General features: G+C 41.9%; 1 protein-coding gene across 6 annotated transcripts in view; it reads left to right on the top strand.

Moving 5' to 3' along the window:
* The window catches only part of LOC106603643 (rho GTPase-activating protein 32), a 255,879-nt gene that overhangs the window by 91,111 nt on the left and 137,863 nt on the right, over window positions 1-26,905 (top strand). For all 6 annotated transcript variants that reach the window (XM_014197559.2, XM_014197558.2, XM_014197556.2 and 3 more), the window contains exon 2: window positions 21,148-21,249. In XM_014197559.2, coding sequence (XP_014053034.2) covers window positions 21,173-21,249 — 77 coding nt within the window. In that variant the 5' untranslated portion in view covers window positions 21,148-21,172. The remainder of the gene's footprint in view (window positions 1-21,147; window positions 21,250-26,905) is intronic.

Here is a 26,905-nt window from a genome sequence, read left to right as displayed (position 1 = left end):
GCACATTTTGCAATATTCTAAGTACATAGCCCAGGCATCACAGGCTAGCTATTTAGACACCCGGCAAGTTTAGCACTCACCAATATCAGGTTTACTATTATAAAAGTTTGATTACCTTTTGTTGTCTTCGTCAGAATGCACTCCCAGGACTGCTACTTCAATAACAAATGTTGGTTTGGTCCAAAATAATCCATCGTTATATCCGAATAGCGGCGTTTTGTTCGTGCGTCCCAGACACTATCTGAAATGGTAAATCAGGGTCGCGCGCGTGGCGCAATTCGTGACAAAAAAAATCGAAATATTCCATTACCGTACTTCGAAGCATGTCAACCGCTGTTTAAAATCCATTTTTATGCCATTTTTCTCGTAAAAAAGCGATAATATTCCGACCGGGAATCTCCTTTTAGCTAAACAGAGGAAAGAAAACAAAGCATTCGGTCGACGCGGGCACGCGCCTGAGTCTCACAGTACTGTAACCAGCCACTACCCAAACACGCTACTTTGTTTCAGCCAGAGCCTGCAAAGCCACGATTCAGCTTTTACCGCCTTCTGAGACCCTATGGCAACCGTAGGAAGTGTCACGGGACAGCTAAGATCCTCACTCTTCAATAAACAGAGACGAGAAGAACGACACCTTGTCAGACAGGCCACTTCCTGCCTGAAACCTTGTCAGGTTTTTGCCTGCCAAATGAGTTCTGTTATACTCAGACACCATTCAAACAGTTTTAGAAACTTTAGGGTGTTTTCTATCCATATGTAATAAGTATATGCATATTCTAGTTACTGGGTAGGAGTGGTAACCAGATTAAATCGGGCACGTTTTTTATCCAGCCTATCAAAATACTGCCCCCTAGCCATAACAGGTTAATTCACCTGTTTCCGTACATGTTTCATTTTAAAACATTTATCTTACGAAGGAGTTTAATCTAGGTATTTATCTGTACATGGAATTGTATTTGTTTTTTTACAACAAAAAAATCTAATCTTTACAGGAAAATGCCACAGGCACTATCTGATGTGTGGAGACATTTCACTGCATATAATGTAGAAGGAAAAGCTGTGTACATTTGCAAATACTGTGCCAAATCATATGTGAGGAATGCAACAAAGATGCATAATCATCTGGCCAAGTGCATAAAGTTCCCTCAGCGCTCACAACAAGCAACCTCTGACAAAAGTCCTTCTACTTCTATTCGAGGTGAAAATGTTGAATCAGACACCTTAACGATAGCAACAGCTCATGGTCCTCCTGGAATCAGAAGTGTTTTTGACTCAATGGAGGAACGTAGTCAGAGAAATGCTGATGAATGTCTTGCTTGAGCTATGTATGCAACTGGTTTTCCTCTGATGCTCACAGGCAATGTGTATTGGAAGAGATTTCTGAATGTTCTTTGCCCAGCATACACCCCTCCAACCAGACATGCTTTATCTACTAATTTGCTGGTTGCAGAGTTCAAGTGAAGGTCAAACAAATCATAGAGAAAGCCGACTACTGTTTTGCAATCATCTCCGATGGGTGGTCGAATGTTCATGGGCAAGGAATAATTAACTACGTCTCCGCCCCTCAACCAGTATTCTATAAGAGGACAGACACAAGGGACAACAGACACACCGGTCTCTACATTGCAGATGAGCTGAAGGCAGTCATCAATGACCTTGGACCACAGAAGGTATTTGCACTGGTGACAGACAATGCTGCAAACATGAACGCTGTTTGGTCTGAAGTGGAGGAGTCCTACCCTCACATCACACCTATTGGCTGTGCTGCTCATGCATTGAATCTGCTCCTCAAGGACATCATGTCACTGAAAACAATGGATACACTCTACAAGAGAGCCAAGGAAATGATTAGGTATGTGAAGGGTCATCAAGTTATAGCAGCAATCTAGCACACCAAGCAAAGTGAGAAGAATAAGAGCACCACATTGAAGCTGCCCAGCAACACCCGTTGGGGTAGTGTTGTCATCATGTTTGATCACAGTCTGCCGATATGGATAGCCCCATCAAGAGGATCCTGCTGGATTATGTATTTTGGGAGAGAGTGGTAAGCAGCCTGAAACTCCTGAAACCTATAGCAGTAGCCATTGCACAGATTGAGGGAGACAATGCCATCCTGTCTGATGTTCACAGATGTAAGAGAAGAAATCTGTACTGCACTGCCCACTTCACTGTTGCTCCAAGTAGAGGAAACTGCAGTTCTGAAATGCATCAAAAAGCGTGAAGACTTCTGCCTGAAGCCCATAAACACAGCAGCGTACATGTTGGATCCCAAGTATGCTGGCAAGAGCATCCTGTCTGGTGCAGAGATCAACAAGGCCTATGGTGTCATGACTACTGTGTCTCACCACCTTGGCCTGGATGAGAGCAAGGTTCTTGACAGTCTGGTGAAATACACTTCCAAGCAAGGGCTTTGGGATGTAGATGCAATATGGCAGTCATGCCAACATATCTCACAGCCACCTGGTGGAAGGGACTTTGTGGATCTGAGGCTCTTTCCCCGGTTGCCTCCATCATCCTCCAAATCTCACCAACATCAGCTGCCTCAGAGCACAACTGGTCATTGTTTGGGAACACACACACCAAAGCACGCAACAGGCTGACAAATACAAGGGTTGAAAAATTGGTGACCATCCGGGCGAATTTGAGGCTTTTTGAGCCTGACAACGAGCCATCCTCAACAAGGTTGGAAAGTGACCGTGACGATGAGGCCCCAGAGTCTGATGTTCAAGAGGTGGACATTGAGGAGGTCCAGGGAGAAGACCTGGAAGTCTGAGAGGAAGACAACCAAAGCTTTAGTTTCTACACTACCATTTCACAGATGTATGTTGAAAATGTTTTTGGGAGATGCGATGGATCATTGGGAATCATTCAATATTCCCTTTTGTTGTTCTGTGAAATCATCCCATGTGAAGAGTCAACATTTAATTAAAGTTGGATTCGTAACTAAATCATTTTTTAAAATTTCTATTGGAAGGATTTAATCATTTGCAATTATGTATACTTATGATAAGGTAAAAGGTTTATGTTTGTCTCCATATGCTATGGTAAATATATCCAATGCAAAAAAACATTACATTTAAATGGTATTAATTTGCATACATTTCCTTTAATTCCCATATGTTCCTGTTAATTCCCACGGAAAGTTTACATCTCTGAATATTCCCCAAAATATGCAACCCTAGTCACTCCCCAGAGTGAACCCAGTGATAACGCTAGCTACCTGCTGCATGACAATATGAGCTGAGATTTGAGGATTTGTTGTCAGAGATGACTGTTTGATTAGGCCCCATGTTACATCTGTGGGGAGGTTATAGACCAATCAAAGGGCCATTTAACAACCATAAACGCATAATGTATTGTCAGCTGCAGTATACGTAAAGTTCATTCTTGTTATTTTATTATCTTGTCAATAAAGCAAAGCATAATTGAGAATGCTTACCATTTAGGCTACTCCACAACTACAAGCACGCCTAAACTATATATACAAAAGTATGTGTACACCCCATCAAATTAGTGGATTCTGCTATTTCAGCCACACCCGTTGCATAAAATCGAGCACACAGCCATGCAATCTCCAAAGACAAACACTGGCAGTAGAATGGCCTTAATGAAGAGCTCAGCGACTTTCATTGTGGCACCGTCATAGGATGCCATCTTTCCAAAAAGTCAGTTAAACAAATTTATGCCCCGCTAGAGCTGCCCCAGACAACTGTAAGTGTTGTTATTGTGAAGTGGGAACATCTAGGAGCAACAACAGCATAGCCGCGAAGTTGTAGGCCACACAAGCTCACAGAAGGGGACCGCTGAAATGCGTAGTTTGTAAAACTCATCTGTCCTCGGTTGCAACACTCACTACCGAGTTCCAAACTGCCTCTGGGAGCATCTTAAGCACAAAAACTGTTAGTCTGGAGATTCATGAAATGGGTTTTCATGGCCAAGCACACAAGCCAAAGATCACCATGTGCAATGCCAAGTGTCGGCTGGAGTGGTGTAAAGCTCTCCGCCATTGGACTTTGGAGCAGTGTAAACAGGTTCTATGGGGTGATGAATCACGTTTCACCATCCGGCAGTCTGAATCTTGGTGTGGCGGATGCCAGGACAACACTACCTGCTTGAATGCATAGTGCCAACTATAAAGTTTGGTGAAGGAGGACTAATGGTCTGGGACTGGGCCCCTTAGTTCCAACACTACAGCACACAATGATGTTCTAGATTATTCTGTGCCTTCCAACTTTGTGGCAACAGTTTGGGGAAGGCTCTTTCCTGTTTCAGCATGCTCCCATGCACAAAGCGAGGTCTGTATAGAAATGGTTTGTCGGGATTGGTTTGGAAGACCTTGACAGAACTGTCACAGGCCGGCTCATAGCCTGTGGCAAAAATGAGGGGACATGAACAACAGGTATAGGCCAAACAAAAAACTTTACTTTAAACAAAGGAATGAGGTGTGGAAATGTCATAATGTATGTAAGGTGCATGGATGCATGAATCTGTGTGTGGGAACATGACTGAGTGGAAACTAAATAAACCTACAAAGGAACAAACAAAACAGGACCATACCTGGAGGAGCAGAGAGAGAGAGAGAGTGGTTAGTGAAGCAGCAGCTTTAAATACCCTGAGCCCAGGTGGCTCCAATCACGCCAGCTCCAATCACTAACGACCCTCCTCTGCCTGCAGGAGGAACCGCCCCTGCGCTGCAGAGGAGGGGCCGTGACAGAACCCTGACCTCAATTCCTTCGAACACCTTTAGGATGAATTGGAACGCCGACTGCAAGCAAGGCCTTATCTCCCGCCATCAGTGCCCGACCTCACTAATGCTCTTGTGGCTGAAAGGAAGCAAGTCCCTGCAACAATGTTCCAACATCTAGTGGAAAGCCTTCCCAGAAGAGTGAATGCTGTTATAGCAGCAAAGGGGGGACCAACGCTATATTCATGGCCATGATTTTGGAATGAGATGTTCGACAAGCAGGTGTCCACATACTTTTGTTCATGTAGTGTGAGTGTGTTTTTGTGTGTGTATATATATATATATATATATATATATGTGTATAAAACATTAAGGACACCTACTTTTCCCATGACAGACTGACCAGGTGAATCCAGGTGAAAGCTATGCTCCCTTGTTGATGTCACTTGTTAAATCCACTTAAATCTGTGTAGATTGTAATCTGTGTAGGCTTGAGACAATTGAAACATTGATTGGTTATGTGTCCCATTCAGAGGATGAATGGGCCAGACAAAATATTTAAGTGCCATTGAATGGGGTATGGTAGTAGGTGCCAGGTGCACCGGTTTGTGTCAAGAACTGCAACGCTTCTGGGTTTTTCAAACTCAACAGTTTCCGGTGTGTATCAAGAATGGTCCACCACCCAAAGGACATCCAGCCAACTTGACACAACTGTGGGAAGCGTTGGGCTCCTGAGTGGTGCAGCGGTCTAAGGCACTGCATCACCGTGTTAGAGGCATTACTACAGACCCTGGTTCAATTCCAGGCTGTATCACAGCCAGCCCTGATTGGGAGTCCAATTGGGCGGCGCAAATCGGCCAGCATCGTTAGGGTTTGGCCGGGGTAGGCCGTCATTCCATGTGACCGTTTAGTCACTGTAATTAGGCTTCTCCAAGCTCGGATGCTGCTGCTGATGGTGATTAGTAGCCTACCGAACTTGCTAAGTGCCTGGTACTTCACACTCTATTGTCCCTCTAATCACTCTGAGTTCATGGTGCACAACATTTCTATAGGCTATGCAATTGCGCAAGAAAACGGGTTGATGGCCTCTCCTAAAAAGAGGATTTCATCAGCTTTCTGTAGACTAGGCCTACTATATTTATTTCTCAACTTTCCTAATATTAAGCACATTGCTTCTCTTTACAACAGGAGTATAGCCTACCTGGCTGGCATGAAAATGAACCACAGGAAAAACATAAGTCAAAACAAATGTCACACACATTATTATTTTGTATATGTAAAGACGAGATTAAATCAAGAATAGTATAATATTAGCCTATCACTTGTGAATGATGCCCAGCGTAATAAACTGCCTTTTTTTGCACAACTTTTTCTAATCCTAGTTGCACACCTCATGTAGCCTAGCCTATAGGCCTATATGTTTTGATAACATTTGTATCACAACTAAAGTGGCCAAATAAATTCTTAAAATGAAGCACATTAATTCGCTTTACAAGGGGTTTGAGCCTAATTGGCATACATAAGCAGCGCATGAGTTTCAAGTTTTGGGAAGATAATTTTAGGAGGACCTATTTCTTTGTTAACCGCTCAACACAGAATAGCCCCATGTGCGCACTCCCTCAAATCGTTTGGAGAAAATATTTGTTTTATTTAGCTTTGTTCATTTGTATTCTTCATACTATAAAATCATTTAAAATAATGCAACGGAATTCTAAGCAAATCTTGTCTGCTAAATGTGTGTAGCCCACAGCTATTTGGCACAGCCACATCAGGACAACTCAGAGTATGCTATTCTTTTTTTCTGAGATTCTACATTTTCTTCTTAACATGCTTCCTTAGACCTGTCTAAAATAAATGATGGATTTATTGTGAAGGTTTAGGCTGTATTACATGAATTTATTAGCCTACAAGCCTTTTCAAAAAAAGTCTGTGTGGAACCCAGGAGATGCTAAATGTGTTTATTGTTAATTAATTGTCAATTACAGTGAGACCGACAGTTATTTTCTTGAGAAACACCGGCTGATGAAATTTTGTGACCGCCACAGCCCTACCAGTGTTTAATGACTGTGTACATAGGGCAGCAGTTTCTAAGGTGCAGGGTAGAGTATCGGGTGGTAGCCGACTAGTAACAGCGACTCAAGTTCAGGGCAGGGTACTGGGTGGAGGCTGGCTGGTGGTCACTATTTAACAGTCTGATGGCCTGGAGATAGAAGCTATTTTTCAGTCTCTCGGTCACAGCTTTGATGCACCTGCGCTGTCTCCACCTTCCGAACTCACTTCACTCATGCAAAAGAAGGAAGCTCGCACTAGCACATGTGCAGATCAAATGTAACTCTGATTAATGGGTTTATGTGCTAATAATTCAAAAGATTGGTCAGAAAACCAGGTGTTTTAATCGCTGGTGCTTTCTTCAATTATGACTGTACGCCGATTTAACATAATCAGAGTAAGGTGTTTAGATGACTAATGCATACACATCCTACTGCCATAATCAGTTTAACCTCTATGGGCTAGGTGGGACGCCTACTCAACAGCCAGTTGAATCCTGTGGCGCGTTATTCAAATACCTTAGATATGCTATTACTTCAATTTTTCAAAAATATGACTATTTTACACCATTTTAAAGATAAGACTCTCGTTAATCTAACCACACTGTCCGATTTCAAAAAGGCTTTACAACGAAAGCAAAACATTACATTATGTCAGCAGAGTACCCAGCCAGAAATAATCAGACACCCATTTTTCAAGCTAGCATATAATGTCACATAAACCCAAACCACAGCTAAATGTAGCACTAACCTTTGATGATCTTCATCAGATGACAACCCTAGGACATTATGTTATACAATACATGCATGTTTTGTTCAATCAAGTTCATATTTATATAAAAAAACAGCTTTTTACATTAGCATGTGACTAGCATGTGACTAGCATTCCCACCGAACACTGCCGGTGAATTTACTAAATTACTCACGATAAACGTTCACAAAAAGCATAACAATTATTTTAAGAATTATAGATACAGAACTCCTCTATGCACTCGATGTCCAATTTTAAAATAGCTTTTCGGTGAAAGCACATTTTGCAATATTCTCAGTAGATAGCCCGGCCATCACAGGGCTAGCTATTTAGACACCCAGCAAGTTTAGCACTCATCAAAGTCAGATTTACTATACGAAAAATGTTATTACCTTTGTTGTCTTCGTCAGAATGCACTCCCAGGACTTCTACTTCAATAACAAATGTTGGTTTGGTCCAAAATAATCCATCGTTATATCCAAACAGCGGCGTTTTGTTCGTGCGTTCTAGACACTATCCTAAAGGGTAAATAAGGGTGGCGAGCATGGCGCAATTCGTGACAAAAAAATTCTAAATATTCCATTACCGTACTTCGAAGCATGTCAACCGCTGTTTAAAATCAATTTTTATGCCATTTTTCTCATAAAAAAGCGATAATATTCCGACCGGGAATCTGCTTTTAGGTAAACAGACAAAGGAAAAGAAAGCATTCGGTCGAAGCGGGCACGCGCCTAAGCCCATAGTACTCTGAGTGGCCACTTGCCAAAAGCGATAAAGTGTTTCAGCCAGAGCCTGCCTCGATATCGTTCAGCTTTTTCCCGGGCTCTGAGACCCTATGGAAGCCGTAGGAAGTGTCACGTTATTGCACAGATCCTGAGTCTTCAATAAAAAGAGCCAAGATGAAACACTACTTCTCAGACAGGCCACTTCCTGCTTGAAATCTTCTCAGGTTTTGGCCTGCCATATGAGTTCTGTTATACTCACAGACACCATTCAAACAGTTTTAGAAACTTTAGGGTGTTTTCTATCCAAAGCCAATAATTATATGCATATTCTAGTTACTGGGCAGGAGTAGTAACCAGATTAAATTGGGTACGTTTTTTTTATCCAGCCGTGTCAATACTGCCCCCTAGCCCTAACAGGTTAATATGAAATTATTAGTGTGCTTGTAAACATACTCAGTATGGCTGTATGTAACATGTACTTGGTCTGATATTTGCTGGCCTGTCAATACCCCAGATAAGGTCATGCTCTGTAGGGACGGGACCCAGCCCCTCATCTCATGTAGACCGCCACCCAGCTTGTTCATGTTAGTATGGGTCAGCCATGTCTGGAAACACAGTCAACTTTATCGATAGTCAGATCAGATTCCAAACACATACACACACTTTATAGGTGTACACAACACACCCAATATCCAAAATGCTGCCTCTGTACTGGTGCAATACAGTGAAGTGTAGCAATTCACAGATTTTGTAGGTTGTCACGAATAGACATGCCCAAAAAGATGGGCCTAGATCTTGACAACCAGGTGCACGCATTCAAGTTTAATCAAAGGCACGCTTCTCAAATACATAATTTTCCACCCAATAGACAAAAAATTGTTTGTGTGTATTGTTAGGTATTGCTGCACTGTTCAAGCTAGAAACATAAGCAATTTGCTGCACCTCAAAATATGTATACGCAACCAATAACATTGGATTTGAAGATGACAGAAATCAGAGGACATTTTGTTTAAAACTATGTTGATTGATGCGCCATGCCATATTCCCACTTCTGGAGTCATTAAAGGCAACCCTTTGCTTGAGTGTTATAATTTTTTTCTGGTGGCTACGCTAGTTTAGTGCTTCCTACAGTATATTAGCTCTTCTGGTGTTCACCCAGTCTGTCAAATCCTTCCACCCCAGCTGCTAAAGCTTAAAGTTATTGTCCAGTGAAAAGCTCATTCTTTTTGCGCATACACAAATGTTGTTGACTCGTCCTCTAAGTATAGTTGTGGCCAATGCATAAATTAGAGTGGGAACCTTTTTCTTGCCCAGGGACATCTGATAGCATGCTAGCAGACACCTATAGACTAGTTAGCATTGGCTTGCGAAATGACCTCTAACTTCTTTCATACTGGACACAAAGACTGATTTCTTTGTAAGTGGGCAAACTTACAAAATCAGCAGGGGATCAAATACTTTTTCCCCCCACTGTAGCTCATGGATGTGCGATTCAACAATACTGTGTAACTCCGATAGGGCAACATCTGAAAAATAGTGTGTACTGGGGCTCGACCATTCGGCGAAAGCCACCATCATCCAAGACAAAGGATGGTTGATTGTCAAGGGCAATGAAATCTATTATCTTGGCATTAATGGATGTTGTCTCCCTGAAAAGTTCTTACTCTTTCAAATAACTGCTCGACTTGAACTTGTTTAGTTGTTGGAAGTGTGTGCTTAGTGTTTTTCTGTGTAGCGCTGTATTTTTTTGTGGCGTCATTACATCATCTACTTACGTTATATAGGTATGCACGTCAGCTTTGACATCGGTTTTGCACCTTCGGCGTTAAACTAGACATTGGGCCGATGTTGGCAATTTGAGCTAATATCGACCGATTCCAATATGCTCACCGATATATCGTGCATACCTAACTCTCAGTGAATTAGGTGATTTTGGGGGGAATATGAAGCACAAAAAAGCTAATATTACGTACCATTGACTAGCTTTGGAGTGATGCCACAAATGCTATATAAAAAAAAAAATGCGGTGGCCAGTTAAACAAAACCTAAGCCTGGGCTGCTGTCATACCTTGTCCATATACTGCTTACAGGGTAAGGAAACCAATACATAGTTGTGTAATTTGGGTGAACTATCCCTTTAGCAATGAGGAGGGGGGGATTCTTTAAAAAATGAATAGCAGGAACAGCACCATCTAGTGGTCAGAACACGGTAATATCAGGTTGTAGGATGGGACATAAACCTAACTAAATTATCTGAACAGGGGAAAAGACAACACAGAATTCACTGGGAAATACATTTATAGGATGAAGAAACAATACTCAGCCGCAGCTCCATACTACTTGTCAAACAGAGAAATCATCCAGTGTACCAGTTGTTGGTGTGGGGGGTCCGTGGGTGGCTTTTGACCATCTCTTTGGATTCCTCAGGTCTAATTCATTGTTAGAAAACTGAAAATAGGTAGTATATTCATTAATTATATTAATCAAATAAATTAAAATGGCCAATTTGGGTGCAATCAATTAGCTTAATTTCTCAGAGATCAAATTATAGTTCAACAACATTTCGCAGGATTGCTAATCTTATCTGTATCTAACAACCAAAACAATTTCAGAAAAATCTGAGATGCTGGGTGTCAACCCTCTTTCTTGTGAGACATTCAGAAATCGCAGGACATTCATTCTTAGTCTGTCACTTATCAGGGAGAGGCTTGGTCAAAGAAGGACCAACAGTGAAAGATCTGATGTCATGTCTTTGCATTGCCTATCAAACACTGTAAGCCCTACGCTACAGCCATTTATTTCCATATACTGTCTAATTGGTGAGTTATCTCCTTCTCTGTGTGTTGAAATATTCAAATGTTTGAATAGCCATCTTTGAGTAGCTTCAGAAACTGCAACTATTTTCTCTTCATGGCATTTTAGCCGTGCCTCCCACCTTCTATATTCATTCCACTGAATGATGGTCTGATTAGCGCAAACCGCACAACATTTTCCCACATACTGTTTATAAGATCGCGAACACAATCGTAAGCTCTCTGAAAAGCACAAGAGACGGTGAGTAGGCCGGAAATGTACAAGAGGTTGTATGGATCAGTTTTGAGCTCTCAATTAGCCCAACCGTAGCATGATTTCCTTCTCATTAAATGGCAAACGGCGGGTATCGTAATGCAAATGTCAGGCCTGACTAATTGCCGGCTGGATAGAGGGCTAGAGTGGAGGGGAGAATTGGCTCATCAGACACAATTAAATGCCAGGGACATCTACTAAAGATGACAATCTCAGAGAAAGTCATTCTTACTTGAGACAGTGACTGGTGGTCATTACGAACCAGATGTTTCTGCGCTTCAAAACACTTCTCTCTATGGGTATAGAGCTCGCCAGTTTGTAGTCCTAAAAGAACGGTAATTAGTTACCTCTGGTTCGCTCAGCCATTCCTATGGGAGAAATGAATGTGGAAAGAATGGGGTTTTGGATAAACACCAAAAATAACGTCTGAGGTTAACACAGGCTTAGGAGATCTTATACGTTTTGTTCAATGAGATATCAGTCAGTTAACATGACCTTTATAAGTAATGAAGTCCGTGCTTGTTTTGATTACATAGAGACTTCAGAATTCACAAAAAGTGACGTGAGCTGATCAGAGTTTATCCAATAACCCTAAAAAAAATATATATATATTTTTCCCATAGGTTTTGGCCAATGAGCCATGCCGGAGTTGGCGCTTACAAAAATATGCCTTTACTATTGCTCTGCATAGGCCTACTGTGTTAGCAGGGATGTCAACTAAAGATGACAACATCAGAGATAAAGTTGGTTCTTACTTGAAACAGAGGTAATTGCGAATCAGATGGTTTCTACGTTTTCGAACACTTCTTTCCCTATGAATATAGGCCTACTGTATTACCAGTGATGTCAACTAAATATCATCTGACACAGTTCTTTCTCAATCCCTATGAATATACTGTATTACGTTCTTTCAACTGAGGGGATCATCCAAGTATTGATTTTGATTTTCCTAAAGAGTAACCTGTGTGCCTTCGCGTGGCCACTGCATATTTTATGATCCAAAATGCAATGTACTCCCAGAGTCATCTGCATAGATTTGAATGTCTTTTGATTGTCCCATTCTTCGATCGACACCTCCCCTCACCCTCTGTACTTCCAGTAGTGTTAATCCAGACATCCAGTGTGTATTCTGTGTCCCTGGCATGGCATGATGTCGGAGGAGCAGATGCACTGTCCTCCAGCAAGGTCGTTCACTTTATGGGGATTCTGCTGCGTCAGGTATTCGTGTGAAGCCTCACTGGCGCAAACACACACACACTGACACATTTTCTGTCATGCACATCACATCCATTCTTACACACACAATCTTTTTGACAATACAAATATGTGACACATGCATTCTCTCTATCACAGTGACGCACATATACATTCTCAGTTTCGGTCTCTCTAACACACATACACACACTATACATTTTAGTAATTTAGCAGATGCTCTTATCCGGAGCGACTTAAAGACGCAATTAGGGTTAGGTGCTTTGCTCAAGGGTACATCAACATATTTTTTACCTAGTCGGCTCCAGGATTCAAATTAGCGACTTTTCTACACAATGTTATTTTCTACACAGAATATCATTCAAAATGATTGCCTGATGATGATCTGAACAGTGGTATGTATTCATGGATGCCAAGGGAAGCAAGGTTCACCCCCCCAAAAAACATGTATAATAATTTATCTGTCGTCTGTGTTTCATATTTGTCCTTCAAGTCGCAAGAGGCTGAATATATCTCACTGGAGAACACATCCGAGCAAGCGAAACAGTGCCCCCTCTGTCTCTGTACGTGTAGCCCATCTATCTGAAGCTGTCCGTAGTGTTGAATGCAAGGAACGCCAGCGAGCATTTGGAATCCTTTGATTAAAAAAAACTAAGTATAAATAATAGTCAATCAGTGTTGAGCTAAACTGAGTGAGCTCAACTGTGAATGGTCCTGGCTCACCAAGAAAAAGTGTCAAGGGAAACCAGTTTGGATTTGGCTTCAAACCAATTAAATCAAAAGCAAAACGGAATTGACAGAAACAACGTGAATTGTTGAATCTTGTTGTGTCGTCCTCCGGTGGCTAGCTAGATAAAATTGTCCCTTTCCTAAATTAGCCATGGATTGAGATAGGGATTTAAACTTGACGTTTTTCTTAATTCTCCGTACTGGCCAATGATTATAACAGGGATTCTGATCCAACCATAACTTCATACATTGTGCCCCTGGCCTGAGAGAATGGAAGTTCAACATGTAGTGGGCTAATGTTAACTAGCAGGCTCATCGTTGCCCATGAAAGGAAGTTAGGCTAGCGAGCAAGCAATTTAGCCATGTAGCCTAGGACAACAAAAACTAAAAAACGATTACTGTATGACAGTTATAGACTTGTTTCATCAACATGAAAGAGAGGATGGCATTGGCGTTTCTCTACAACTAGGGTGAGCCAACATGTTTTTTTCTACTTGCACGAACACACCCATACATCAGAACCAAGGAAAGCCACATATTTAGCTTATGTTGATTGGACTAAATTATGTTTGGTATCTTTTAGTTGTCACTGTATTAGACTAAGCATAGGTGATTTTGATTATACAGTGGGGGGAAAAAAGTATTTGATCCCCTGCTGATTTTGTACCTTTGCCCATTTACAAAGAAATGATCAGTCTATAATTTTAATGGTAGGTTTATTTGGACAGTGAGAGACAGAATAACAACCAAAAAATTCAGAAAAAAACGCATGTCAAAAATGTTATAAAATTATTTGCATTTTGATGAGGGAAATAAGTATCTGACCCCTCTGCAAAACATGACTTAGTACTTGGTGGCAAAACCCTTGTTGGCAATCACAGAGGTCAGACGTTTCTTGTAGTTGGCCACCAGGTTTGCACACATCTCAGGAGGGATTTTGTCCCACTCCTCTTTGCAGATCTTCTCCAAGTCATTAAGGTTTCGAGGCTGACGTTTGGCAACTCGAACCTTCAGTCCCTCAACAGATTTTCTAAGGGATTAAGCTCTGGAGACTGGCTAGGCCACTCCAGGACCTTAATGTGCTTCTTCTTGAGCCACTCCTTTGTTGCCTTGGCCGTGTGTTTTGGGTCATTGTCATGCTGGAATACCCATCCATGACCCATTTTCAATGCCCTGGCTAAGGGAAGGAGGTTCTCACCCAAGACTTGACAGTACATGGCCCCGTCAAATGATGCGGTGAAGTTGTCCTGTCCCCTTAGCAGAAAAACACCCCCAAAGCATAATGTTTCCACCTCCATGTTTGACGGTGGAGATGGTGTTCTTGGGGTCATAGGCAGCATTCCTCCTCCTCCAAACACGGCGAGTTGAGTAAATGCCAAAGAGCTCCATTTTGGTCTCATCTGACCACAACACTTTCACCAGTTGTCCTCTGAATCATTCAGATGTTCATTGGCAAACTTCAGACGGGCATGTATATGTATTCTTGAGCAGGGGGACCTTGCGGGCGCTGCAGGATTTCAGTCCTTCACGGCGTAGTGTGTTACCAATTGTTTTCTTGGTGACTATGGTCCCAGCTGCCTTGAGATCATTGACAAGATCCTCCCGTGTAGTTCTGGGCTGATTCCTCACCGTTCTCATGATCATTGCAACCCCACGAGGTGGGATCTTGCGTGGAGCCCCAGGCCGAGGGATATTGACAGTTCTTTTGTGTTTCTTCCATTTGCGAATAATCGCACCAACTGTTGTAACCTTCTCACCAAGCTGCTTGGCGATGGTCTTGTAGCCCATTCCAGCCTTGTGTAGGTCTACAATCTTGTCCCTGACATCCTTGGAGAGCTCTTTGGTCTTGGCCATGGTGGAGAGTTTGGAATCTGATTGACTGCTTCTGTGGACAGGTGTCTTTTTTACAGGTAACAAGCTGCGGTTAGGAGCACTCCCTTTAAGAGTGTGCTCCTAATCTCAGCTCGTTACCTGTATAAAAGACACCTGGGAGCCAGAAACCTTTTTGATTGAGAGGGGGTCAAATACTTATTTCCCTCATTAAAATGCAAATCAATTTCTAACATTTTTGACATGCGTTTTTCTCAATATTTTTGTTGTTATTCTGTCTCTCACTGTTCAAATAAACCTACCGTTAAAATTATAGACTGATCCTTTCCTTATCAGTGGGCAAACGTACAAAATCAGCAGGGGATCAAATACTTTTTTCCCCCACTGTATATACAGTACATTCAGAACATATTCAGACCCCTTTACTTTTCCCACATTTTGTTACGTTACAGCCTTATTCTACATTTACATTTTAGTCATTTAGCAGACGCTCTTATCCAGAGCGACTGACAGTAGTGAATGCATACATTTCATTTCATGCATTTTTTTAGAAAAAAAATAATAAATTGTACTGGCCCCCCGTGGGAATCAAACCCACAACCCTGGCGTTGCAAACACCATGCTCTACCAACTGAGCCACAAGAGAACACCTGGATTCAATTGTTTTTTTCCCCGCTCATCAATCTACGCACAATATCCAATAATGACAAAGGTTTTGCAAATGTATTACTAATGAAAACTGAAATCACAATTACGTAAGTATTCAGACCCTTTACTCAGTACTTTTTGTTGAAGCACCTTTGGCAGCGATTACAGCCTTGAGTCTTCTTGGGTATGAATCTACAAGCTTGGCACACCTGTATTATGGGAGTTTCTCCCATTCTTCTCGGCAGATCCTCTCAAGAAATGTCAGGTTGGATGGGGAGCGTCGCTGCACATCTATTTCCAGGTGTCTCCAGAGATGTTCGATCTGGTTCAAGTCTGGGCTCTGGCTGGGCCCCTCAAGGACATTAAGACTTCTCCCAAAGCCACTCCTGCATTGTCTTGGCTATGTGCTTAGGGTTGCTGTCCTGTTGGAAGGTGGAGCAGGTTTTCATCTAGGATTTCTCTGTACTTTGCTTCGTTCATTTTTCCCTCGATCCTGACTAGTCTCCCAGTCCATGCCGCTGAAAACTATCCCCACAGCATGATGCTGCCACCACCATGCTTCAACCGTAGGGATGGTGCCAGGTTTCCTCCAGACGTGACGCTTTGCATTCAGGCCAAAGAGTTCAATCTTGGTTTCATCAGACTAGAGAATCTTGTTTCTCATGGTCTGAGAGTCTTTAGGTGCCTTCTGGCAAACTCCAAGCGGGCTGTCATGTGCCTTTTACTGAGAAGTGGCTTCCGTCTGGCCACTCTACCATAAAGGCCTGATTGGCTGAGTGCTGCAGAGATTGTTGTCCTTCTGGAAGGTTCTCCCATCACCACAGAGGAACTCTGGAGCGTTGTCAGAGTGACCATCGGGTTCTTGGTCACCTCCCTGACCAAGGCCCTTCTCCCCCATTTGCTCGAGTTTGACCGGGCAGCCAGCTCTAAGAAGATCCTTGGTGGTTCCAAACTTGTTCCATTTTAGAATTATGGAGCTTGCTGTGTTCTTCGGGACCTTTAATGTTGCAAAACTTTTTTGGTACCCTTCCCCAGATCTGTGCCTCGATACAATCCTGTCTCGGAGATCTACAGACAATTCCTTCAAGCTCATGGCTTGGTTTTTGCTCTGACATGCACTGTCAACTGTGGGACCTTATAGACAGGTGTGTCCCTTTCCAAATCATATCCAGTCAATTGACTTTACCACAGGTGGACTCAATCAATCTGTAGAAATGGAAACGTGTTTTATAAATTAGCAAACATTTCTAAAAACCTATTTTCGCTTTGTCATTATGGGGTATTGTGTGTAGATTGTTGAGGATTTTTTATTTATTCCATTTTAGAATAAGTCTGTAATGTAACAATATGTGGAAAAAGTCAAGGGGTCTGAATATTTCCGAAGGCACTGTAGCTGATATTTAGAAAACTGTTTTCGCTTTGTCATTATGGACTATTGTGTGTGGACTTGAGGAAAAATGTAATTTAATCAATTTTAGAATAAGGCTGTAATGTAACAAATGTGGAAAAAGTCAAGGGGTCTGAATACTTTCTGAATTAACTGTAAATGTTTAAGTTGAAATGATTCTGGAGTAATTGAGGTAGCTCCTGTTTTCTTTGCGACTTGTGGTATCTCTCCGTGGTTCTAAATCAATAGTTGGTTAATAGTCCGAAAACTTCGTAAACATTAACTTGCTTGACTATGCTGTTGGTCATGTAACTGTTTGTTACATGTAATATGCTTTGCTGACTTCACCGGACAGATGTTGCTCTCCGGTTTTGGGATGAAACAAAGGTGTGGTTGAATTTTTTTCTGCCACTGTGTTTTCTTATTGTCTCGGGCAAGGCATATGAACTAACAGGTTACGAACTAACAGGTTATAGAGCAAACAACGCAATTATCACAACAAAGGTTGTAATATGGCTTTTTTTTCTGGTTTCATCAGTGATTTTACCCACGTACTGCTACTGCTTTCCAACTTCCCAATACCTTTCAGAGGCATTTGTCACTTCAAACCATAATTCCTTCTGTCAAAAGTACTGTCACACTGATTTGTAATAGACTGTCACAGCCCAAATTTAAAAAGTAAACATTGACCATTGATTACATTACATCACCTTTTTAAGATGATATCAAAATGGGGTTGCGGGCCAAAAAAGTTTGGGAACCCCTGCCATAAACGGACTATTAACTCTACTACCTTCCGGCAAATGGTATCGGAGCACCAGCTCTCGAACCAACAGGCTCCGAGACAGCTTCTACCCCCAAGACATAACACTGCTAAATAGCCATGAGAAAGCTAAATAGTTAATTAAATGTGCACTGACCCTATCTTGCACGGACTTAAGACACACTCATACTATACACACTATTTACACACTCGCACACAAAACCCACACACATTCACATACACTACATATGCACGCATACCGACACAACACATATACACCCACACACACTTTTACACATCATATTCTGCTGTGACTCTGTTTTTATTTTAGTCTTACCATTATCTATCCTGATGCCTAGTCACTTTACCCTGCCTTCATGTACATATCTACTTCAAATACCTTGTACCCCTGCAAATTAATCTGGTTCTGGTATTCCCTGTGTATAAACTCAAATAAAGAAGCATCCCTTTTCCTCAGACGATAGGCAATTAAGGTCACAGTTATGGAAACTTAGGACACTAAAGAGGCCTTTCTACTGACTCTGAAAAACACCAAAATGAAGATGCCCAGGGTCCCTGCTTATCTGCGTGTACGTGCCTTAGGCATGCTGCAAGGAGGCATGAGGACTGCAGATGTGGCCAGGGCAATAAATTGCAATGTCCGTACTGTGAGACGCCTAAGACAGCGCTACATGGAGACAGGACGAACAGCTGATCGTCCTCGCAGTGGCAGACCACGTGTAACAACACCTGCACAGGATCGGTACATCTGAACACACCTGCAGGACAGTTACAGGATGGCAACAACAACTGCTCGAGTTACACCAGGAACGCACAATCCCTCCATCAGTGCTCAGACTGTCCGCAATAGGCTGAGAGAGGCTGGACTGAGGGCTTGTAGGCCTGTTGTAAGGCAGGTCCTCACCAGACATCACCGGCAACAACGTTGCCTATGGGCACAAACACACTGTCGCTGGACCAGACAGGACTGGCAAAAAGTGCTCTTCACTGACGAGTCGCGGTTTTAGTTGGATTTGCGTTTATCATCGAAGGAATGACCGTTAAACCCAGGCCTGTACTCTGGAGCGGGATCGATTTGGAGGTGGAGGGTCTGTCATGGTCTGGGGTTGTGTGTCACTGCATCATCAGACTGAGCTTATTGTCATTGCAGGCAATCTCAATGCTGTGCGTTACAGGGAAGACATCCTCCTCCCTCATGTGGTACCCTTCATGCAGGCTCATCCTGACATGACCCTCCAGCATGACAATGCCACCAGCCATACTGCTCGTTCTGTGCGTGATTTCCTGCAAGACAGGAATGTCAGTGTTCTGCCATGGCCAGCGAAGAGTCCGGATCTCAATCCCATTGAGCACGTCTGGGACCTGTTGGATCGGATGGTGAGGGCCAGGGCCATTCCCCCCCAGAAATGTTCGGGAACTTGCAGGTTCCTTGGTGGAAGAGTGGGGTAACATCTCACAGCAAGAACTGGCAAATTTGGTGCAGTCCATGAGGAGATGCACTGCAGTACTTAGTATCTGGTGTGGCCACCAGCTGCATTGACTGTTACTTTTGATTTTGACCCCCCCCCCTTTGTTGAGGGACACATCCATTTCTGTTAGTCACATGTCTATGGAACTTGTTCAGTTCATGTCAGTTGTTGAATCTTGTTATATTCATACAAATATTTACACATGTTAAGTTTTCTGAAAATAAACACAGTTGACAGTGAGAGAACGTTTCTTTTTTTGCTGAGTTTAGCTCCATTATTGTGTATTTTATTACTTGTTACTGTTTTTTGTTTGATTATTTTTTAACTCTGCATCGTTGGGAGGGCTTGTAAGCAAGCATTTCACGGTAAAGTCGACACCCTTTGTGTTCTCGCATGTGACACTCTCAATCACTCTCCCTCTTGCACGCACACTAATAAAAATGAGAGGCAACACAACAGTCCTCTGACTGTCACTGGGTGTGTGTAATTGAAAGGCATTTGGCAAGAAACAGCCTGTATTCTATTTTGTAGGCATCAACTGATATGCAAGGCACTGATATCGATTGATGAAAACATAGCTAATTACATCTGTAGGAAATTCACTACGGTTTCTGAGTAAAACATTTTCAGGTTCATTAGGATTGTTTCACTCAATACATGGGTTTTTTCTCATAAAAATATAATTTTTTACATTTTTATTTCCATATCAGGGTTTTTGTTAGCCGGTGAAAGCTGGCTTTTGGTCAAAAAAATTATAATTGAAAAGCCGATTTTAAATTAAATTTGCACTGGCCAATTGTCCTAGAGAAGAAATAAGGCTTTTTAGCTTAGTAATTGATGGAATTACCAGTCGTATTAAATATACTGAACTGAAATATGAACGTAAAATGCAATAATTTCTAAGATTTTATTGATAAATAAATTCATTATCCCTTAATCTATGTATTTCACATGACTGGGCAGGGGTGCAGCCATGGGTGGGCCTGGAAGGGCATAGGCTCACCCACTTGGCAGCCAGGCCGACACACTGGGGAGCCAGGCCCAGCCAATTAAAATGAGTTTTTCCCCACAAAAGGCCTTTATTACACACCGAAATATACTCACCTTAGTGGCCTTTTGTTGTCCGCAGCACAAGGTGTGGTTGAATTTATTCTGCCACTGTCTTATTGTCTCGGCAAGGCAACTGTCCGAGAGTCTGTTTGGAATAGGCTATTTCTTTCTCGACAAGCTGACCAATAGAATAGGTAAACTTTTAAACAATGGGGGATAGTAGATTGACATAAGCTAGTGCTTTTGCTGCTCATTACTTGTCTTGTTGGCTGAGGAAAAGTACATGTGGATAGTTATTCTGAATTTGGTAAGAAGGACCGGACATCGTTGCGTCCTCGACTTGCATGTTCTGTTAATATGAATGACCATATTCTAAATGTGATTTCTATCATTCTGAGCACCGTGGGTGGACACCCTAATCAGGTTACACACCCAATGCATATGGGTCCAAATGTCAGGTAAATGAAAATACTGCCGGTAAAATGTCTGGTGCCACAATTTCCTAACAGCTATGGAGCAGGTTTTCTATCTATAGTAACTTGTTGGAGTTGCTCTTCCAGAATAGCGGGGGTTAAATGTATTTCATCTGCAGCTTGCTGGATGTAATCCCCAGGCTACAAACACACAGAACAGCTTCTCTTTCTCTCTCCTCTTCTCTTTGTCCCTTGTCAATCTTCCCCTTTACCTTCCTCTTCACACCATCTCTCTCTCTCCCTCCCCTCTCTCTTCACCTACCTCTCCACATTCTCCTCCCTCTCTGGCAGGCTACTCCTGCAGTGAGCCAGTATCATGGAGGCAGCAGTGGGGAGTGCAGCTCTAGGACTGCTCGGAGCCACAGCAGCAGCCAGCCATGACATCTCTGACAGGTAAGACCTAGCGTCATAGCACACACTCACCTCTACTACTCTAGTCTGTCCCATAGCTGTCTGGTCAGGGGAAGCTTTTCAAACCTCACCCTAGTTTTATAGCAGGTGGAGCTGTTTCTGTTTGTACAGTAAGAGTAAAAGCATGTGTGTCCGTACAGTTAGTTACAGCATGCAAATAGCTGTGTAATATGTTAGTTAGCTACTATAAGATTTTTGGTGTTTGTGTTTTATTACAATGTTGAACACATGTGTAGGGCTGTGACTGTATCCCACATTGTGTGTGTTGTGTCGGAGTTTTTAACTGAGAGGGCCCAGCACTAGTTTGTTTGTATGTGTGCGTCTGCGCTACCTCGTGTGTGTGTGTGTGTGTGTGTGTGTGTGTGTGTGTGTGTGGCTTGGCTGGCTCCCCCGGCTCCTCTCTTTAAATGCTTCAAGGATAAATTACACCAGTGTGAGCACAGGCAGGGGGAGGCAGTGGCAGACGTGCCTGAGTGATGTAGGTTAGGTTAAGGGGGCGCGTTCGCAATCATCAATTTCCTTACTGTGCTATCAGGCTGACTGGCTTACCAGAGTCACTGATGCTGTATGCAGTGCAACCATTACGGACCATCACTGCTGGGAACTCTTGTTCATATTTCCTTAATGACAGAGCTAGCAAGCTACAGCATTACCTCTTCTGCTCTTTTGGCTAATATATCAGCTTTCAGCTACATCATCTATCAGCTTCAGCTGGACCAATTCCCACTCAAAAGCATAGGATAGCATAAGCTACACATTCCAACAAAGTCAATGTAGCATACGCACATACTGTAGGGTAGTGTAGGAAGGCATGCACACACAGTTTTTCAGAGCCTATTATAGAGCCATACTAGGGCTGGGCGGTATACGGTATTTTACTATATACAGGTATTGATGCACAGACCGGTTTGGGTTTTTACTTTACCTTCTATAACGGCATTTGAATGTTTGGTTTATTAAATGTGATATTTCGTGTGTAACGTCCATTTCTATAGTTTAAACTGCTACTTGAGTCATCTCTCTCCCCATGCCGCTTTCCACACAGACCTAGTCCTGCCCGTCACTCAAGGAGTGCAATTGTTGTTGCTTGACCACGAGACACTTGCGTTCAGTCTGCATGGTCAATGCAGCACATGCAACAATGTTGATGAGTGTTGTTTCCACTTTGCTTCTTAATATAAATCCACAATCATTCTATAATTACACTATTCGTTTGTGTTTCTTACATCTGCAAACAGATAGTTTCTTTACTTAGCAAGTTTTAGCTGTCATGTTAGCTGCTAATGCTAATTAGTTAGCTAGCTAGCTAAAAAATGTGCTGAGTCAGAGCAAACATAGATAGCTAATACAGCCTGAAAAAAGTGCTGGTGTAGGCCTAAATCAGCATGCTGTTTGTGCAACAGTATCATCTAAATCAATAGGCAAAGCATGAATATGTTGGCTACATGGAGAAAAAAAATGTTAATGTGGCCAAAAATTATAGGGCCCCCTGGGAAACACTGACTATCATTTTGGTTCCTACCCTGTCACAAAAACTTCTCCCTGGCATTTTCATGTCAAACAACACTGTATTCAAAGTGCCTACTATTATTTATATTCTTACTATAGAGTTAGAATAAACATATTTCCATGATTCCAACAGTTCAACCAGGTGTTTTGATCTTAATCACAAGTCAAATCGCAATTGCAACATTTGGTTAAAAATAAGGCAAAATAAATTGCCAATATCGTGCAGCCCTATGTGGCAGTGTGGAAATTCTCAAATGAGTGCAGGAAATGCAGAAATTGATGGAAATGCAGAAAATGTTTTGGTTGAATTTAACAGTATAAAACAATCACATAATCACATAGAATTTGTGTTGCCACCATAGGGTCATGCACTATTGATAAAGCATATAAAATGCTGTCAAATTTGAAAAATACCGTGATATGATATTTTGGACATATCGCGCAGCCCTAGTCACACACACACACACACACACACACACACACACACACACACACACACACCTATTAATCTTCCTTTAAAACTTCTTAAGGCTAGGGGGCAGTATTCGGAAGTTTGGATGAATGATGTGCCCAAAGTAAACTGCCTGTTACTCAGGCCCAGAAGCTAGGATATGCATATAATTAGTATTGGATAGAAAACACTAAAAAGTTTCCAAAACTGTTAAAATAATGTCTGTGAGTATAACAGAACTGATATAGCAGGCGAAAACCCGAGGAGAATCCATCCGGGAATTTTTTTGTTGTTGAGGTGACACCATTTAAAATGCCTGTCTATGGGAAAATCAAAGGAATACTTCCCAGATTGCAGTTCCTATGGCTTCCAGTAGATGTCAACAGTCTTTAGAAAGAGTTTCAGGCTTGTTTTTGGAAAAATTAGCTAGAATTTGTAGTTTTTCTAGGTGGCTCCCATTTTGGCGTGTGTGGATGAGAGCGCGCACTTCGTTAATTATTCTCCGGAAATGAACATACTATTCTGTCTTAAATTTGATCATTTATTTACATATTTGGGTACCTGAGGATTGATTAGAAACGTTGTTTGACTTGTTTGGATGAAGTTTATTGGTAACTTTTGGGATTCATTTGTATGAATTTTCAACGAAACCGGTGGATTACTGAGTCAAATGTGCCAACTAAACTGACTTTTTTGGGATATAAAGAAGGACTTTATCGAACAAAGGGACCCTTTGGATTGCAAACAGAGGAAGATCTTCAACGGTAAGTGATTTATTTTAGCGCTATTTCTGACTTTCGTGACGCCTCTGCTTGTTTGGAAAATGTTTGTACGCGGGGCGCTGTCCTCAGATAATCGCATGGTGTGCTTTCGCCGTAAAGGCTTTTTGAAATCTGACAAAGCGGCTGGATTAATTTAAGGCTTGCCCCCCTTCTCAATTTCCGCCTGAAGACATACCCTAATCTAACTGCCTGTTGCTCAGGCCCAGATGCAAGGATATGCATATTCTTGGTATCATTTGAATGGAAACATTCTGAAGTTTGTGGAAATGATAATATAACACAATAGATCTGGTAGAAGAAAAGAGAAAGAAAGAGCATACATTTTCTGTTTTTTAATTGTTGTAGCATCATCTTTCAAATGTACAAGAAAAGCCAAACAGTCAGATAGGATGCTGGGGATAATTTGGATGGAGAACACAAGAGGGCAACTGTAGTTGTGCAAAGTTTCAGACTGATAACTTCAGGAATGAGTGAGCTACATGACATTTAGCATGAAGTCACCCAGGTGTCCCACACAAGTTGCCCAAATGTATCCAAGTGGCCGAATTGGTGAAGTGATACATTTTTATGCAAATAACTATATACAACATAACAAGATGCAATTCTAACACACCATTTTTTAAAATAAAAATGTTGAAAAAATATATATTTTTTAAATGAGACATTTTTATGCAAATAACTATATACAACATAAGATTAAATTCTAACAATTTCTTTTTATAAAAATTTTGAAAAAATATATTTTTAAACAATGATACATTTTTATGCAAATAACTATATACAACAACAAAATGCAATTCTAACACACAAAAAAAAAATATACAAATTATTAATAAATATTTTGAAAAAAATATTTAAAAAGAATGCAAATAACTATATACAACATAACAAAATGCAATTAACACAATTTTTTAAAATAAAAATGTTGAATATTATTATTGTTTTTAAATATATATAAAAAAAAAAAACAGGGTTAGACCCTTGGAAGACCCTCAGTCCTCTACACAATATTTTTCTGCTGATGCCATTTCCCATAGCAGTCTCTTTCTGCTGTAAAGCAGAGGCAAACCGAACACGTGGTGCAGGTGATGGGGGACTTCATGCGACAAAGAACACAACGACGCCTCCATGCTGTGCCCTTTTCGCCCTGAGGCACATTCATGCCTGCAGTTATGCATTTTGGCATGTGAACACCACAGGTGGCAGAGGTAGAGGGGGCAGAATCAGCCACACAGAATCACCCAAAACAAACAGTTTGTAACCCCATTTTGTTGGTTTGTTACGCATGTATTGTTTTAGGCCAATTCTGGCCTTTGAGGCTACCATCCTCTCATCTATGGACAAGTTCTGGGCGAGCTGAAAATAGGTCTTGCAGGCCTCAACGATGCTGGGGTAGAGAGGTTTGATTTTGCAGAGCCTATCAAACCTTGCGGTGCCTCTCCTCTTATCATTGTCCTCATCAACTTTTGGGAGGCAGTTGATGGAGTGGGGATGTTTTCCAGTAATCCTTGAGGGTTTTTAACTTCACCAGCCCCATGTAAATGACCAGTGAAAGGTAGCAGAAAAGGTATTGCATGAAAATGGGCATCCATGTCTCTTTCTTGCCTGCTTGCTTCTTAGCTCCATACTTGTTGGGGTTAGACACTAGTGAATCAACAACTGACGGGGTGAAAAACAGTTGAAAAAGTTGAAGGGGGCTGTACTTCACAGTCATGTCTAGTTGCGGTCCCGGCTGCCATTCGGTCTAAATACTGGTGGAATTGGATCTACATCCTCCTCCAGCAGAGTGCCAATGCCCGTCTACCTCTCTGCCAGCAGGTTCCACACTTCACTTCCTCTGCTTCTTTGTTAGTGTCTTCACACCTCTAGATGGCCGGGCGGGGGTAGGTGTGGAGCCGGAGACAGCAGGGGTCCGACTGGATGAACCAGCTTCAGTGGGGGATGGGCACCTTGGTCCCGGGGCTCCCAGGCGGAGTCGCTAACACTGTGAAAGAAAACATTTCTAAAAATATTTATGTATGAGCCTTGTATCATCACGTAAAATAAACAGATATGTATTATATAGAGCAGAGGGAACACAGTCACTATGGTGAAGTGCTGTTCCATTCAACTCCGGCCATTGTTGTGGGCCTGCCCTCCCCCCAACAGCATCCAATGGCTATTTCATATGGAAATGGGGTGGAGTGGAGCAGCAGGCGCACGCATCTCGGCACAGTGGCCGTGTGTGTGTTTGCTGTTCTACTCCATTCCGTTTTTATAAAAAATAGAGAGATAAAAAATACGTACATACGTACATACGTGCAAACACCCATACACACACACACACAGGTTATGGGTCATACACATACATACACACACACACTATGTATAGCCAATGTGTACTTTACACATTTCATCACACATTTCATTACTGATTATATTTCTAGAAATTGCAACATAAAAATAATTATATTTGCCAAAAAATATCAAATGAATTATATTTCAAACAACGGCATTAGCACTTACCAGTCCAGAATTATGTCCTCTCCTTGCAGAAACATATTTTCGGCCTGTGAGTCAAAACTATGCTCACTCAAAGATTCATCTTCTTGTAACAATTCTGTCTCGTTTTCCCTATCTATTTCTTCTACAATTTGGTGAAAATCTGTATACTTAGACTTTGACTGAGCTTTTCCTGATTTATTCGCCATAATGTTTTCTATAAAATCGTTGAAAATACTCTTCACAAAATACTGCTGTGCGTAATGCGTGTGCCTGCAACAAGTCTGATCTTCAATGGCGAATGAAGCTTGTTACGCGTGCGTTTACTAACATGGGCTGGTGTTCCAACCCATAACCATCACATACTGGCGTTTACCTCAGCTCATTGGATATCTACCAAGCTAGATTTCAAGAA

Source organism: Salmo salar, chromosome ssa04, assembly GCF_905237065.1.
Source record: "Salmo salar chromosome ssa04, Ssal_v3.1, whole genome shotgun sequence".
Lineage (NCBI taxonomy): Eukaryota > Metazoa > Chordata > Actinopteri > Salmoniformes > Salmonidae > Salmo > Salmo salar.
The sequence above is the reverse complement of the archived record's forward strand: the minus strand, read 5'-3'. Positions and strand labels throughout refer to the sequence as shown.